Raw genomic sequence first — 17,901 nt, forward strand, 5'->3', positions numbered from 1 at the left:
GTGTAATACATAGTGTCATTTTTATGGACGTGTACTTTTCATTAATTTGGTCTACTTCCATAAAATACCACTTCTTGGTCTTTGATAATATGCTGTGTTTAGAGAATGTTCTAAATCCTAATGGAAATTGTGTCAAATTAGCTACTTGTTGCTCACTTCTGTTTCTTTGTTTGACTGTGCAGTGAGCTGTCCATGCAGTGGGGCCATATCTCCAGGCACTACAGCATAGACCGCAGCAGCTCAATAGGGAGTATGGAGAGTCTGGAGTATCCTCCCAACCAGAGTTACTATGACAGTCAGCTCTCTCCCATTGATCCTGTCATCTTCAACAACAAGCGTGACTCTGCCTACAGCTCCTTTTCTGCCAGCTCGAACACATCAGATTATACTGTCTCCATGAAGCCTGAAGAAACCAACTCCACTGACAACCTCCTCCAGGGATTGGGTTCTTCTTGCAGGTATCCAGAAGGAGGTCAACATTCTGTCCCAAGTGGCCATGGAGGGCTGCAGGAAGAGTCTGAAAGCTTTAAATCAAAGTTGCTGTCTCACATACCCAAGGCTAAAGTTCATCCATCTTCCTACAGTTGTGAGGAGGAGCAGTGTGTACCACCACAGCCACCCATGAGGAAGGACAGTTTCAGGGCTACTAGAGGCCAACCAGTAATCACAGATAAACGCTGTGTGTCTGCTCCGGTAGGTATTCCAAGTCTAACCAACTGCATAGTTGAAGATCAACCTCCAATCCAGGAAGTGTTGACTGGCAATTTCTATCTGAATGGAATGCAAGACAATGAGCAAGAACTTAAAGGGAACAATATGGAGCCTTATTATACCCTTAACCTTCAGAGAGAATCAAGTAGAGAGATCAAGGCAAGAGAAGGTGAGAATAAACAATTAGAGAACCATTCAAAATCTGTAGAGCGGTCTCCACCACCTCTGAGTTCCTTTTTAGAAAAGAATAGGGATGAGCACTTTGGTACCCAGCAACAACCTGAATGTAATCTCCAATCAGCAATGCACCGGCACAGCGCCCCAGAGAAACTTCTAGCTTCTAAGCTGCATATGATGGATTTTTCCAGTGACAAAAGTGATCTCTCTGCATCTCCCACTTGCCAGAGGTCACAGTCTCCGCTCTATATGCGTGAGGCCAGCCCAGAAATGGTCCAGGGTAAATGGGGAGCAAGCAGATGTTCCACGCCTAGTTCACTGTCAACTTCAGAACTTGAGGGTTCTGGGTTAGAGGAAGAAAAACTTGTATCTGGACAAAATCTGTGGGGGCAGTCTGTCAATGAGCTTGGAAACCCATTGGGGATCCCTGAGCATGAATCCATCACCAACTCTCAGACACTTGAGCAGAACTTTGGGCCTGTAAGTGCTAATAATTGTTTGGACTCTAATATCAGTGAGAATGCAGGAGAAATTAATGTGGATGATGTCACAAAGCAGTCACATAAGCGGCAATTCCGCAGCTCTAAGTCACGTCGTAGAAGCGAGCGCTTTGCCACCAACCTACGAAATGAGATCCAAAGGAAGAAGGCCCAGCTTCAGAAGAGTAAATGCCCAAGTGGTCTGCCCTGTGGTGAGGAAACAGTGGAGGAGGAACAGGTTGGAGATCTTAACATGGAGCCAGTTTCCCCCCCAGACAACCATCAACACAGAGCCCAAATCCCCACAAGTCCTCTTACTAACCCTCCAACTGCCTCTAAAAAGGCACCTCAAGTTCCAGCACATGATATCACACAAGCTGAAGAACATTCCAGAACCAGGATGATGGGCTGCCAGACTTCTCAAACCCAGCCCCAGATCTCTCAGCCTACTCAGCATAACAGACCAGTGTGTGTACATGTTGTGGAAGAGACATTATCTGCAGGCAAACCATGCCGATGGTGCTGGACACCAGAACACAAGCTTAAACTAGAAACAGAGCCCACTGAGAGTAAGAAAAATGAGTCAACAGGACCAATATGGCTTGGACAAATGGGGACGATGAGAGGGAGAACAAGTTCCTCTGGTGGTCGGTTAGGTCGATCAGACGAGTGCGACATCCCTCCCTTTGCAGACCGCAGGAGGTTTTTTGAGGAAACTAGCAGGAAGTTGAGTCAGTCTGTAACAAATTTATCAAACCTGACAAGCAGAAATCAGAGACCAGACAAACAGATTAGACAAAACAAACCATCCTCTCTTGAACCACTTGAGTCAGCCACCAACCTAGGCCGGAGAAGGTTCTCTTATCAGGGTGTGGTGCAAGATGGGCTCTATGTCAACTCACTGGACACTATGGGACATTTTATGAGTACCCAACATGACCAAGAAAAAGTGAGGGAAAGACTGATAGAGAGAGAGCAGGAGAAAGAACATGAGAGAGAAATGGAGCAAGAGAGAATTAAAGAGCTAGAGAGACTTCAAGAACAAGAGAGGCAGAAAGAATGGGAGAAGGAACAAGAGAGGGAGCAGGAAAGATTAAAGGAGGAGAAACAAAAAGAGCAACAAAGGGTAAAAGATTGGGAGGAGAGACAGAGACTGCTAAAGAGAGAAAAACAATGGGATTCAGTGAGAGAAACCATTCTCTCAGAACACAATATTAGCAGTAACACGGTTCCTCACTCTTTGTCTCATGATGCCTATCTGAAGCAGCCTCCCAGTCATCAGGTTCCTTCCTCTCTCCAGTCCTCTGAGCATTACTGTAGCAACACTGCCATCAATGTCCAAAAGCCTTGCTCAGCATTCCACGCAGTGACTGGCCAGCACAACCAGTATGATGGCTACCACGTAATTCCACCGTACAATGCCAGGAGTTATACCCCAACAGAGGTAAGACTGGGAAATAAGCGTTGTACATTTTCCAAAACATTAGGCAGCTTCAGTTATTGAAGATTTGAAGATAGTTATCAGATTAAGCATGGCATTCATATAATCAAACTCAGGGATGTTGCCTGAAATTATTCTTGGAGAAAATAACAGATGTTAGCCACATAGCAGGGTAAGAAGATTTCTCTTGCATTTTCTCTTTATTTTTTTTTTGCTATGTTGAGTCCTTCCAAATACATGTTGTGAAGCCATTGAACCTCTTTTGATTTAAACAAAATGGTTTTGAATTTAATGCAGTCTGATGGAGATTCGATGGAATTCTGGTGCTGATACTAAGCCTTCATTCTGAATGCCTGGAGCCAAATTATACTCTGTTGTATATCTAATATATTTTTAATATTCTGTATCTCTTCTTTGTCCACTGATTTATATGTACATTTACATTTATTCATTTGGCAGACGCTTTTATCCAAAGCGACTTACAAAAGAGGAAAAACATCAGCGAATCATCTTAGGGAGACCGTGGTAAAAAAAGTGCCATATTACAAAGTTTCACTATCATCAGAATAGTATTCAAAACAGATTTAAGTGCAACAAGAAATGTAAATAAATTTTGTTTTTTTTGTGACCGGTTAAGTGCTTTTGGAAAAAAACATTTTTAGCCGTTTTTTGAAGATAGAGAGTGAGTTAGCTTCCCGGATTGAGTTGGGAAGGTCATTCCACCACCGTGGTATGATGAAACTGAAAGTCCGGGAAAGTGTTTTGGTGCCTCTTTGTTTTGGTACGACAAGGCGATGATCCTTAGCCGACCACAGGCTTCTGGTGGGAACGTAGCTCTGCATAATTGTTTTTAGGTATGCTGGAGCAGACCTAGTGACTGTTTTGTATGCCAGCATCAGGGCCTTGAATTTAATACGTGCATGAACCAGCAGCCAGTGGAGAGAGACAAAAAGTGGTGTAACATGTGCTCTCTTAGGTTCATTAAAGACCAGACGTGCTGCTGCATTCTGGATCATTTGGAGAGGTCTAATAGCACATGCAGGAAGGCCTGCAATGAGAGCGTTACAGTAGTCCAGTCTAGTTATGACAAGGGACTGAACGAGCAGTTGTGTGGCATGTGCAGAGAGGAAGGGTCTTATCTTCCTGACATTGTAGAGTGTAAATCTACATGATCTTGCAGTCTTTGAAATGTGGTCTGTGAAATTTAGCTCATCATCAATGGTTACCCCTAGATTTCTGACCTTTTTGGAAGGTGAAACTGTAGTTGGACCCAGCTGCACGGTGATGTTGTGTTCAACAGCAGGGTTGGCTGGAAAGACAAGGAGTTCGGTCTTGGCTGGGTTGAGTTGAAGGTGGTGTTCCTTCATCCAGGCCGAGATGTCTGCCAGACAGGCAGCGATTCGAGCGGTCACTGTGGTGTCGTTGGGCTGGAAAGACAAGTAGAGTTGCGTGTCATCAGCGTAGCAGTGGTAAGAGAAACCATGTGACTGGATGATGGGTCCCAGTGAAGTTGTGTATATGGAGAAGAGAAGTGGCCCAAGCACTGATCACTGAGGTACCCCAGTAAGTAACTGGTGTGGCTTGGATACCTCCCCTCTCCAGGCTACCTCAAAGGACCTGTCTGAGAGATAAGAGTTGAACCAGTCAAGCACAGTTCCAGTGATGCCCAGTTTAGAGAGGGTGGAGAGTAGGATCTGATGGTTGACTGATATGTGCACTCTTGGAATTGAATAAGGATGAGATATGAGAGTAAGAACTTTATTCTCTACTGATGCTGTTATTTTAAGATGCTTTGGTAAAGTGCCATATACTGTATACAATACATGTACAGTATGTAGAAATAAATGAGGCAGTAGTTTTCAATCTTTAGATAAGTCAAGTCCCTTTTTTAATATGATCAGTCATGCAGGATGTATTGTATATTAGCTTCCTCAGAGTCCCAAATGGCTAAGGGTTGACCAGAATGATATAATAAATTATAAACAGGCTTTTCTCCCAAGACAACATATATGATTTTTGTACAGTATTGATACTTTTTTCTTATTGATGTGCTTAAAGGGACTATTTTATTCAAACAGGGTCATGTTAGGTTACCATTTAAACATCTAGGCTATCACCAAGATGGTAGGTTTAAATTTGTTTTAAATCCCAGAATAAAATTATATACTAATGTAAAATTTAATGGACAGGTGAAGGACCAAAGAGGGCCAGTCAGTGACATAAAATGTTACTTGCATGTCAATGCAACACACCATTCTTACTTAACCTCATGTTCCTTCAATTGCTATAGTCTTTCCAATGAGAATAATGTAATGTGCTTTTGATTAAAAGCATCTGCTTCACATCAAATAATTAAATGCTGAAAAAATAAAGCCATTCTTATCAAACGACTTGGAAATTTTATCTTACAGGCCAATCCTGCACAGGAGCGGGAACAAACAAAGATAAATAGGAAGTTCAGCCTGGCGGAGAGGTAAGGATTCTTTTTTTAACTACTGTTCTTTTTATTTTTTTTCATTGGTTTTAAACAGATGTACCCTTTATTATAGTTTCAACACCATTTCAAAATTATTGTTTATGGACAATTAGAAATTATTTTAAAAAGAAAATCATTTCTTACAATAAAAAGCCCATAATAATGTCACAACAAATACAGAGCTAATATTGGAGCTAAGAGTTTGCTATCCCACAGGGACTATTCTAGGTCTAGGAGAGACTCCAGAAAAGGAGAGGGTGCTGGTGTTCCTGGCTTTGGGGCTCAATACAGCAACAGTTCTGCAGGTGGCAGCACTGAGGAATATCCAGGACTAAGGGATTTCTCACCCCTTAGAAACTGTGCCATGTCAGAGAATGACATTCACGTGGAGACACAGGATCATCATAATCACATTTCTAATAGCAACATGAGCAGAATGCGTGCATCCACTCTCAGTGAGCTGGATAAGAATGGACTATGTGTAGGTGAGGTAAAGAAGAAAAAAGGGCCTCCTCGTCCACCACCCCCAAAATGGGAGCAGTTCCACAAGAGGCGGGCATCCCACCACAACCTCTTCTCCTCTCCTCCAATATTTTCCTTGCCCTCTTCCTCTCCACCTAGGCCACAGCAGTGTATGTCCCACCCCCTCAGTGTGCCTGAAATGACGCGTCAGCGCTCATATAGTCTTCCTCCGAAGGAGGTCCCAGAGAGCCATCACTGCTGCTGCCAGGACTACTCAGCAGCTTCTCCCAGCCCTGCCTTCATGTGCCGGGCTTTTAAACCTGTAGCCCTGGCTCCAAGAGAGAGGGACATAGCCCCTCAGAATTATGGCACGAGAAGAGAGTTTGATCAACCTTTGCCGCGGCCTGAACCATGCATGAGGTAAAACTTGTTATTTCAGCCCACATTACATATTTTAAGAATGTATTTTGTGCATTGACATATTTTCTACTTTCATGTCTGTCCAATTTCAGAGTACCTGTCCATAATGCCACAGTGTCAGAATATGAGCCTAAAGCCACAACTGTAAAGGCCATCTTTCATGAGCACAGAGTTGAGTGGGATAAGTCCAGTACTCACCACTCTGTTGTACAGAGCACTTCTAAGTCTGCGGATGTCCCAGAGAACCGCTCATTAGCTGGGCTTGTGTGTCCTGAATCCTACTTCTCCATGAACTACTACCACTTGCAGCCCCAGCAAGCAGGCTTCCCTGGCACATCCCATAAAAACCTGATTATTTCCTCTCACAATCCAGGCAGTAGTGAAGATGGAAACATGCCCCTGGAGACAGACATTGATGAGATCTGTGAGAACGAGCGAGCAGGAGAGGTAGAGGCGAGGGAAGCAGAGGACAGAATGGAGATGCAGGGTTTTGCAAGACCAATTATGGTGCTGGAAACAGACATTGACAACATGCCTGAGGAAGAGGCTCCTTCTGCAAGAGTTATAAGAGGGCAGAGGGGTTCACTGGTGGACTTCATTCTAGATGAGGATTATGGTATAACTAGGAAGGAGCTGATGGGAGAGTTATTTCCCCAATGTGCAGAGACTGAGATGGCTGGGGAGAGCTGGAGAGGGGGCTACCCCATTAGCGGAGACAATCTCGAAAGGTACAGCAGTCTTTTTATCTGTCTTTTATTTGCGCTTCTGAATTGGGCCAATAAGCAAACACACAGAACACCTAAGCAACTGCATAGCTATTTGCTTGAAAAAACTCAGAACATCACATAGCAAATGTCCTGGCATCACAGACCTCATACACAGTAGCGCTAGGGATGGGACAGTATATGGAATTTCAATGTATTACGAACCATATCGCAGCAAAACATGATATTTCGAACTTTGAAACCGTTTTCTGACCATGTGATCATGTGCTCATATCATTATTATACATACAATTTCAAGAAATAATAATAAAAAAATAAACATTTCACATACTTTTTCGAGACAGGTTCTGTTCAGTTCTATTGTTTGTTCTACTATTATGTATTAAAGAACTTTATTTTGATGAGAATTTATAATGTGCATTTTGTGCAAGCATTTTTTTAAAAATAAACAATTTTCTGCCATATTTTGTCACTTAAGAGTTATCGTATCTAATCAAATTGTGAACCTCATATCGTACATCAAACCAAATCGTGAGATAACCATATCGTCCCATCCCTAAGTAGTGCCATCTTTGAAAAAGATGAGGCTGTGAGGGATAGACTTTCCATCTCTTCACTGGCACGCACCAGATCCCATCTGATTTTCAACAACTCGTGTTGTCTGGAGTTTTTTGTTTGTGTAATAAGGTCTATGGTGGTGAGTTTTGGAAGGGCAGGCACCCCTCACATTTTAGTTTTTGTTGTAATGGCATGCTCTAATTTTTAGCTGTATTGTTCTGAACAACAAATTACCATATGAGTGCAAAACTCAATAACAGTACCTCTACCTTTAACTCCAATATATAACTTAAGAAATGTCCATGTCCTCTTCATAGGCCCTCTAAACAGGCAGCATCCACAGCTCAAGTCTCATGGTCAACCTGCTATGACACGTCAACTGATGACTCCCAACTTCTCGCCAAGATCAGAGAGATCTCAGAGAGGAAAGTGGAGGAGGAAGAACTTAATTATAAGGTGAATATTTATTGATAGACAAAATGTATCTCTAATGACTTATCTCACAGTGAAATCTGAAACACTATGTTGACTTTTCTTTAGATAAAATTGGTCTGTGCTTACTGAAATTTGAAACACTGCCTCTGTTTTCCAAAATGGTATGAGTTGTTTGGTGTATGGGCACGTGAGATCTCCATTACCTGGTAAAATGTCCACGGGGGGGCACTAAAAGCAAGTTGTGGAGGGTTTTGTTTTAAGCTGTACACTGTTATACACTGAAGAGGAATGCATATTTTATAAAACTGTACCCCCCAAGCCAAAACCCAAACCTAAATCAGTCCATCAGTGCATTAAAAATATAATGTGAGGAGCGCGCAAGATGGCGACTCAGAATTAACAGCAGTTTTCAGAAGCTCGTTTTTCCTCTCATACTCGTTAAATGAAGGACACAAGATATTGATTTTGGTATAAATCTTTTGGAGTATGTTGCTAGAGACTTTTTGGTCTCAATATCTGCTGAAGATGCCAAGTCCTGCTAAGAAAACGGGGAAAATGATTCAACCGTGGATGCATCGGCTGAAGAGCCTGAGCAGAATTCAGGGGATGCTAACAGTGAGACTGAACACAGAAGCAGAAATTGTACGAATGGGGTAATAAACCTAGTAAATATCTAGCCCACTTGACAAAGTCAATATCTGATTCACAATTTGTCACTTCAGTAGACGATAAGGGAGTGCAATCTCTTATATCATAAATAATAAATAAATAATATAAATTCTTACACACACAATGTTAGGTGGCTTTTAAATATTAAAATGGCTCCTTGGAGTGGCCTTATTTATTTTATACCTTAGAAAAATTCGGCCTTGGGGAATACTTCATTAAGTGGGTGCGAATGCTCTATACGGATCCTCTTGCAGCGGTCATTACCAATGGTCACAGATCCAACAATTTTCCTTTCGGGGTTCCAGACAGGGCTGCCCCCTCTCTCCATTGCTTTTGACAATAGCAATAGAGCCACTTGCTCAGATGATAAAAGAGGATGCTCAGGGGTGTCTCTGGGAGATGAGAAGCACAAAATCTCCTTATATGCGGATGACATGCTGCTCTCTCTCTCATACCCCGAGGTGTCTGTGCAAAGGGTTGTAAACCTCATTCAGGAATTTGGACAATTTTCTGGGGACAAGATACATTTTTCTAAATCAGTTGCCTTATTTATAGGAATAAGAAGCACACAATTCAACCTTCCTCCTTGCCTTTTAAATGCTCTTAGGATGGCTTTGTCTATCTGGGTATTAATATGACCCCTAATTTCAGGCATTATTTACAAGATAATTTTGCACCAGTTCTTGAAAAAATCAGTGATTATTTTAACAGGTGGATGGCTCTCCCTCTGTACTGGCTGGGAGGGTTGCTTTGATAAAAATGAATGTCCTGCCCCGCTTATTGTGCAAATGATTCCTGTTTTACTGTCAGGATAGACACAACCTCACCTCTTTTGCAGATTTTGAATAATCCGGAGTTACTGCCAAGTACCACAGACCCTGGTTTTAACTTATGGCATGCTCTTGGTTTGAGGAGGGATCTCTACTGTCCTTTGATAACATAGACTCAAGATATAATTTTGCAAGATGCAAATTAGAGACTATACTTTTCTCATGTAATCCAGGCTTGCTGGTCCAGAGTTGTGGTTCAGTTAAATAACATCTTGGGTTTGGCTTTGGGGCTCGATCCTTTGTCACTCCTTCTGGGTTTTCCCTTTAAGATCATCTCTAACAAGTATAAAAGATGGCTTTTTAGTTTGTTGACTTTTGCTGCCAGGAAGAATCTGCTGATATCATGGATCAGTGATAAGCCTCCCTCCATTAAAGTCTGGCATTCAATTATTAGAGAGACTATTCCTCTGGAACTCTTGACATGCATTATTCACTCCATAACATTTTTATCCCCATATTAGTGCTACACGATTAATCCTATCTCGATGTCAGCCTGTGCGATTATATGACGGCAAATGCTGTGATTTTATTAAATAAATAAGTGCATGTGTGGACGTGACAGCCCATTCTCTCTGAGAGCTGTTTGCCCATTTTCTACACCGCTAATAAAGATGACCAGTCAGTCTCAGTTTAGGGAGTGGCACGTGTGGTCATGTCATGCGAGTTTCCGGTGTTCAGTGTTGAAATCAGTGTGAAGATGGACGCCGAGCAGACCGACACTGAACTGGTGGCCAGAAAAAATTACACAGAAACACCGATCACAGCTTTGCGATATATATTTATTTGATCCTTAATTAAAGTTCATATAATACAGGAGCGTGCCATGTAAATAAACACAAACTCCAAAACTGTCATTCTCGGTGCAGTCAGAGCTGCTTCAACCAGTCGTGGAAGAGACCCAATCTGACCGGGAGTCGAGACCGGGAGAGATTTAAAGTTCTGCCGAGTGATGTGCACTCTAACACGGAGACGCTCGTCTCTCACCCCCACTCTCAACTTGCAACTTGCAACGTGTTGCATCATTGATGAGATCATCATAAGATCAATCTTATGTGAAAAATAACATTATATATATATATATACATATACACACAACAACAACAACAACAACAGTTTTAGTGGTTTGAGTGAACCACAATTTTATATCCAGTTTCCTTTTCAAAAAAGTATGTTACATCCTGCTTAAATGTCTGTTTGTTTGGACAATCTTATTTTCGTGAAAATTCGTATGTTCTTATTTATTGTTCTATTTTATTTAGGTGTAATATTGAGAAAATAACAAGTTTGCAGTAATGCAAAGATGTTATTATTTAATTTTGTAAAAATATTATTTTAATTTGAAAACACTGCATTTATAGTTGTTGTTGTTGTTGCTAGTTTGTATGTTTGAGTTGAGAAATACACATTTCAGCATTATCAGTAATCTATTTGTGCATTTTCCTTGATAACCAAGCAAGTTGACTCATGATACCATTTGTTTATTATATCGCAATATTAACCTCAATATTCGCAATATGACTTTTTTTCCCCAAATCGTGCAGCCCTACCCCATATGGACACCACATAAATGCCTCTACCGGTAATATTCTGTGGTATGGTTTGATATAACTTTCCAGAAGTGTCTAGATTGCATATGTATTCTCCTCGGTTTTTGCTGGTCCAACTGCACGTTTCGATTTGCAATTTTGGATACATAAACAAAAACAATTTTGTTTATGTATCCCCTTTGTTGTGTGTCAGGCAATTTGTGTTTGTTATAATTTTGTCATTTGTTTAAGTTAATAAATAATGCAACCTCTGACAAAAGTTTGTCATTGTTTATGCAAATACAATTGCTTTCTTATTTCAGCGTGGGATCTGAAACCAGGTCCCCTATGCAATGTGCTCACACTCAAGGGAAGGTGAATATGCTTAAGCCGATGCAAAAATGTCTGATGGGAAATGGTGGTTGTCAGTGAGTCAGCATTATGTGTCCGATCCTTGGGTACTGGAACTCTCTAAAGAACACGTGGCATAAACATAGCAAAATCAATGCATTTTCAATCAAAAGTAGTTTAGTGTGGACATGGGCTGAATGTGTTATTGCGCACTAGCAAGATTCTGATGTATAAGATCCAAGAATACAAAAGGGGATATTTTATGTTTTGGGTCAAATCTACCTTCATTATGTAGTTGACCTTGTCTGAATGTACTGTACATCAGTGTGGCAACTAGCCCCGTTCTCCACTATTTGAGGATTTCTATATTTGTGTATTTTAATGGTGTTTTTGTGGGATGTTTTCATGTAATTGTTGATCTGGTACGTGCATATACATTATACACCAGTACTTAATGTGAACAAACATTTTTACAGACGCAGCTGATTGAAAGCCTTCATAAAAAGCTGGGTGTCCTGCGTGAGGCACAGAGAAGTCTGCAAGAGGATATTCGGTCCAATGCCCAACTGGGGGAGGAGGTGGAAAGCCTGGTGCTCGCTATCTGCAAGCCCAACGAGGTAGACAAGTATCGTATGTTCATTGGCGACCTGGAGAAGGTGACCAGTCTGCTTCTCTCACTTTCTGGAAGGCTAATTCGGGTGGAAAGTGCCTTGGACTGTGTTGACCCTGAGACAGGCCACCGAGAGAGGGTGAGTAGAAAGAATAAAGTAACATAACTGTTCTGTTCACCAAGAAAAATCTTCTATGTTTAGCTATGTATGGATGCTTTTGTTTGAACAAGATTTTAACCTTGCCATTTCAGTTAAAAGTCATGCCTTATTCTCTGTCTTTCTGTTCTGTGATGTTACAGCTACAATTGCTGGAAAAGAAAAAGCAGCTCCTGATGCAGATGGGAGAAGCTCAGGAGCTCAAAGAACATGTGGACCGGCGTGAACAGGCTGTTGGCATGGTGTTAAGTCGATGCCTAACCCCAGAACAGATGCGTGACTACGGTCACTTTGTGAAGATGAAAGCAGCTCTTCTGGTAGAACAGAGGCAACTGGATGACAAGATCAGACTTGGGGAGGAACAGCACAGGGGACTTCGAGAAAGTCTTGGCTTAGGGCTGGGGGTCGGTCTAGGGTTTGGGCATTACTGAGAAGTGGTTTGAAGTACAAGTGTTATTTTAAGAAGACTGTGTGCTTTTGTTAGTGTGTATATAATGGGACTGAAATTACGTTGTACTGCAATGTGGCTAAGAATGGATATGAATACAGAGAAGCTCAAATGCCATAGTAGATTGACCAGGCTCAGACTGATGGTTGGATTCAAATCATTAACTTTACACTACATCACTACTTGAAGTTGTCTATGAGGACTTCACTGCAGCTGCACTAATAACCATTCAGCAAAATTATTTTGCCCTTGCACAAGTTAACTTCAGACACTACTCTAAACCACCAAAGAACGTGAATATATCTGAAATTGAAAATGTCTCAGTCAGTTAGGTAGAGAATCCTGGGTGCACCTTTCTTTTAAGACATATAATACTAACAGTGAGATTTTAGGGCTTTCCTTGATGATTTACAGACAACAATTTGGCAACAACTAGCAGTCTTATTTTATTTTATTCCACTACTTGGCTCAGTAAACTTTATTGTTTATATGTCTTATCCAAACAAACTTTTTGTGAAGGATTTGTATGTACATAGTTAATGTTAATGTGCATCTTTAAGTCACATAAGTTTCATTCTGTCATAACTGGAACTTTTCTTCAATGAAACACTGTGGCTTGTTATAGCGGTGTTATCAAAAGTCACCTATTTGTATTCTTACATTTCATGTTCAGTATACCTTATTGTACTTGCTAAACTTTGCTCAGATAATTATCGTTGCCAAAGATTGACTTGATGTCTTTGTAAACATATAAATGTGCTGTGCCTATTTTGAGGAATGCCATGCAGAAGTACTCTTGTTGATTGTCTTAAAGGCCAGCCTTGCCTTACCAAAGCCCTTGTATAACATTATGCTCATGGGGATTTTTAAGCCCATAAATGGACATTTCAATAGAAGTATGGTAAAAAGAGTTTTCACTTAAATGAGATGCACTGTGTGTAACCTAATGTATCATCTCCTACCTTGACTAGGCTATATCTGGGGAATGCTACTTGATCTCCTAATCCTTGTGAGAAACAGAAGAATGCTGCTTCATTGACAATTTACTGCCTTACTGTCTTGTTTTTTACCTACAAATAAAGAAGGGTTAAAGATTTGTATTTGAGGGACTTCCATATTTGTTTATAGGCCTAGTGTCAAAGAAGGAGTGAATGTATGCATTTGGTATCAAAATCAAAACTTTGCAAATGAACCCTTGTTCTAATTTGTGTCATTTTATTTGCTTTACTTTGCATACACTTTATAGTTTTATTAGAAACTACTCTGTTCATTTTGTTGTATCATACATGAAAGGACATATTTGGTTTATTGATAAATGTTCTCCTTTTTGTTGATTGAAAATATTATTTGTAAAACATGTACCATTAAAGGTAATAATATCTTAATCTGGGTATGTTTGTGTTTTTATATATATATATATATATATATATATATATATATATATATATATATAGGGTTGTGAGGATTCATTTTGACATGTATTCCACTACAGATTTCAGAATACATGCTGTAAAATGTAATTTGTAACATATTCCGTTAGATTACTCAAGGTCCGTAACGTATTATAATTACTTTGGATTACTTCTTCAGTACTGGTAGATTTTTTTTCACTTGTAAGACAAAATATACATGTTAAAAATACATTCTCTGAAAAACTAAATATCTTATGCAGTGTTGATTCTAAAACAAGATTAATCTAATTGATCTTGTTTTGAGGATTTCTAGATATTTTTACTGGAAAACAATACAACAATTATTATCAAGAATAAGATTTTCGCCCTAATATCAAAGGTCTTACTAGAAAAACAGAAATCATGATCCAACTTGAATTTTCTTTAAAAGAAAATATATGATCGTGTCTGGTAACATGTGCATGTAAATGGATAGAAATATCATTTTAGCTTAGCATAAAACTGACAATTTACACAAGGTTTATTTCTATTTCTTCTGCTCCAAACTTACTTCAAACGTACTTCTCTGTCTGCTCGTATGAATGTAATACATCATAAGAAAGTGTTTCACCGCTGTTCAAATGCATTTTGGATCACATCATTTATATGTATAAATGTTTTACATCTGAAAGGTCTAAATATTAAATAAAACAAATGACAATAAAATGCAAAGTAATCTCTTCAGTAATCAAAATACTTTTTGAATGTAACTGTATATCTAAATACCAATTATTGAAATTGTAACTGTAGTGTGTTGTGTAGTATAGTTACTTCTATTTTGTATTTTAAATATGTAATGTCGTTACTCCCCAACCCTGTATATTTAAGTAATCTCATACGAGCAAGAGTGCGATATGGCCCTACATCAGCACTTGCGGCCTTGTGCTGTAGGTAATTACAGCAGTGCTGATGTAGGGCCATATCGCACTCTTGCTCGTGTGATACTGCTTATATACAACAGTTCAAAGAACAAGTACATTTTAAAAAATAAGGAAAAACTGAGTACGGTCATAAAAATGCATTTGTGCACGGAACTTTTTTATTACATGACAGATCAGAATCTGCCATTGCTGGTTCAAAACAAATGATGCGTCCAAGCCTTCATTGGTAATTAAAAATGTTCACTTCAGAAGTAGTATCAGGACTTGTTTCTAACAAGTCATTGGATAAACAAGGATAGATGATGGATGTGTGTGTGAGTGAGAGAGAGATTTTATTTTATTTTATTAATTACCTGGCACCTTATTTTAATTCTATCTTTATTGTTATTTGTTACTATTTTATTATTATTATTTGTCTTGTCATTATCTGTTCTGTGTATTAATGCTTTGGCAATATTGTTTGTACTTGAAATTGAAATTGAATTGAGAGAGAGAGAGAGAGAGAGAGAGAGAGAGAGAGAGAGAGAGATGGAGAGAAAGAAAGAGTGGATGAGAGAGTGTGTGTGAGAGAGACAGAGAGAGAGAGATGGAGAGAAAGAAAGAGTGGATGAGAGTGTGTGTGAGAGAGAGAGAGAGATGGAGAGAAAGAAAGAGTGAATGAGAGAGTGTGTGTGTGTGTGTGTGTGTGTGTGAGAGAGAGAGAGAGAGATTGAGAGAGAGATGGAGAGAAAGAAAGAGTGAATGAGTGTGTGTGTGTGTGTGTGAGAGAGAGAGAGAGAGACAGATGGAGAGAAAGAAAGAGTGAATGAGAGTGTGTGTGTGTGTGTGTGTGTGAGAGAGAGAGAGATTGAGAGAGAGATGGAGAGAAAGAAAGAGTGAATGAGAGAGTGTGTGTGTGTGTGTGTGTGAGAGAGAGAGATTGAGAGAGAGATGGAGAGAAAGAAAGAGTGAATGAGAGTGTGTGTGTGTGTGTGTGTGTGAGAGAGAGAGAGAGAGAGAGGTTAACAAGCACTTTATTATTCTTTGAACCTTAAATCACGTTACATTACTGGCAATTATTAAAAAATAATAAATTAAAAAATAAAAATAAATTACTTAATTAAAAATTCACAATCAGCTGATCATTTTGTACTATACATAGTACCTCATTAAAACACCATACATCACAAAAAAAAACCACATTATTTGTAAGTCTATAATAAGCGAATTCGATTTTCAGTCTTCCCTCTACCAACCCTCTAAACATCATTTCAGAATCTATTGTAGCAAGTTGCAAACCTTTGTTCTTTCTTGTTTTCCAAATTGCAAGTTTAGCTGTTCCCATCAAATAATTTAATAAACATATTTTCCTCCTCATTGAAAAACTATACTTCATTCCCCCAATAAACACTTTATCGGAAAAAACCTCATTAAAACTTCTAAACCAAGTCTTAAGCAAAACAAAAAGCTCTTGTAATCTGTTACACCTTAAAAACAAATGTTCTAGATCCTCCTGCTCCCCACAAAATCTACATTCCCCAACTACTGCCGGATTCAGGTGTGCCACATGTCGGTCCGTAGCTATGGCCCCGTGAATAATCCGCCACTGTAGATCAGCGCTGCGCTTCTCTACAGGGGGTTTATACAGGGTCCGCCACCTGTCCCGCACGAGAAAGTCTGGTTGTAACAGTTCTGGCCATCTAGAAGCTTTTTGCCTCTTCAATGAATCTCGATGTGTGACTTTAACTGTAGTGCAGTATATTGCTTTCTTAGACACCTTTTAAAATGGTCCAGCTGAGGGGTCTTAAAAGATAAAATCGAGTCTGCAACTTCACCTTCCTCTTCTTCATTTATGACAGGTGAAATGTTTAATTCTGGGAAATCTTGACCAGTTCTCATGTCCTGTGTTTGTCTCAGTCCTATCCAAGTCCTACAGCTGCTTGGAAGTGCATTACAGATTTCTTCTTTCAATTTTGAAACAAGACGCTAAGGACTTTAACCCCGTCAGCTCTTGAAGTGCCTCAATGGATTTCCAGCCCCTTTCATCCAGGAGATGTCCAAGTTTCTGAACACCATTCCTCAACAAACATCTCCTCACGCTCACGGAGGACAACAGTCTAGTCTGGACCATTGGGTTGAAAAACAACGGTTCCTCTGGAGTCCAATGTCCTTGGTCACCCATATCTCGCTCCACTCTTAAAACAGTTCTCCATGTCTGCAGCATAGACTTATAAAAAGGTGGAAGCTCTGACAGGCTTACTTCCTCAAGTCTCATTAAAAACAAGTGTCTATCAAATCCAAGTCCTCCTGCCCGCTTCAAAAACACACTTGCAGTTTTGGCCCACACCACATCTGTTTTGTAGAGAAGTCTCTGCACAGCTTGAATCCTAAAAGCCCGGATCCGACTCCTCACATCTACCAAGCCTTGACCGCCCTCTTGAACTGGTAAGTAAAGTGCAGCTGCACGGATCCAGTGCTGTCCACTCCAGAAAAAATTAACAAATGTCCTTTGTATCATAGAAATTAGCTCTTCAGGAGGCTCCATAGTTATAGTCCTGTGCCACAACATAGATGCAGCGAGATTATTGACAACCAGAGCTCTCCCCTATAGGACAATTGTGGCAATAGCCATTTCCATTTCGACAATTTAGCAGATACCTTCTCCAGCAGACCCTCCCAATTTTTTCTTTTGAAATTGGTCGTTCCTCAAAAAACTCCTAGTGTTTTCAATCCGTCCTGTCTCCACTGTAACCCACCCGGGAGTTGAGGAAACCCAAAACCTTCCCACCTACCAATAATATACCCTTCACTTTTAGACCAATTAACTCTAGCAGAAGAGGCTTTTTCATAGATTTCAATAGTTTGGTTTAAGGTTGTAATATCCTTTTGACTTGTGATAAAAACACTAATGTCATCTGCATACGCAGATAAAAAAAACTTAAAATTATCATTTGAATTAGGAATTACAAATCCTTCAAGATTCCTCCTCAATCTGCACAACAAAGGTTCGATAACCAAACTGTATAATTGCCCAGAAAGTGGACATCCTTGTCTAATGCCTCTCGACACAGGTATTGGTTCACTTAGCCCACCACCTGCTTTCACCATAACAGAA

General features: G+C 40.0%; 1 protein-coding gene across 6 annotated transcripts in view; it reads left to right on the forward strand.

Moving 5' to 3' along the window:
* Window positions 1-13,833, forward strand: part of LOC127644396 (protein Shroom4-like) — a 75,819-nt gene extending 61,986 nt beyond the window's left edge. For all 6 annotated transcript variants that reach the window (XM_052127542.1, XM_052127575.1, XM_052127551.1 and 3 more), the window contains 7 exons: window positions 183-2,811; window positions 5,220-5,281; window positions 5,501-6,166; window positions 6,259-6,894; window positions 7,767-7,905; window positions 11,737-12,009; window positions 12,171-13,833. In XM_052127542.1, the coding sequence (XP_051983502.1) occupies window positions 183-2,811; window positions 5,220-5,281; window positions 5,501-6,166; window positions 6,259-6,894; window positions 7,767-7,905; window positions 11,737-12,009; window positions 12,171-12,458 (4,693 nt within the window). In that variant the 3' untranslated portion in view covers window positions 12,459-13,833. The remainder of the gene's footprint in view (window positions 1-182; window positions 2,812-5,219; window positions 5,282-5,500; window positions 6,167-6,258; window positions 6,895-7,766; window positions 7,906-11,736; window positions 12,010-12,170) is intronic.
* The last annotated feature ends 4,068 nt before the right edge of the window (window positions 13,834-17,901 follow it).

Source organism: Xyrauchen texanus, chromosome 1 (assembly GCF_025860055.1).
Source record: "Xyrauchen texanus isolate HMW12.3.18 chromosome 1, RBS_HiC_50CHRs, whole genome shotgun sequence".
In the NCBI taxonomy this organism is placed as follows: Eukaryota; Metazoa; Chordata; class Actinopteri; order Cypriniformes; family Catostomidae; genus Xyrauchen; species Xyrauchen texanus.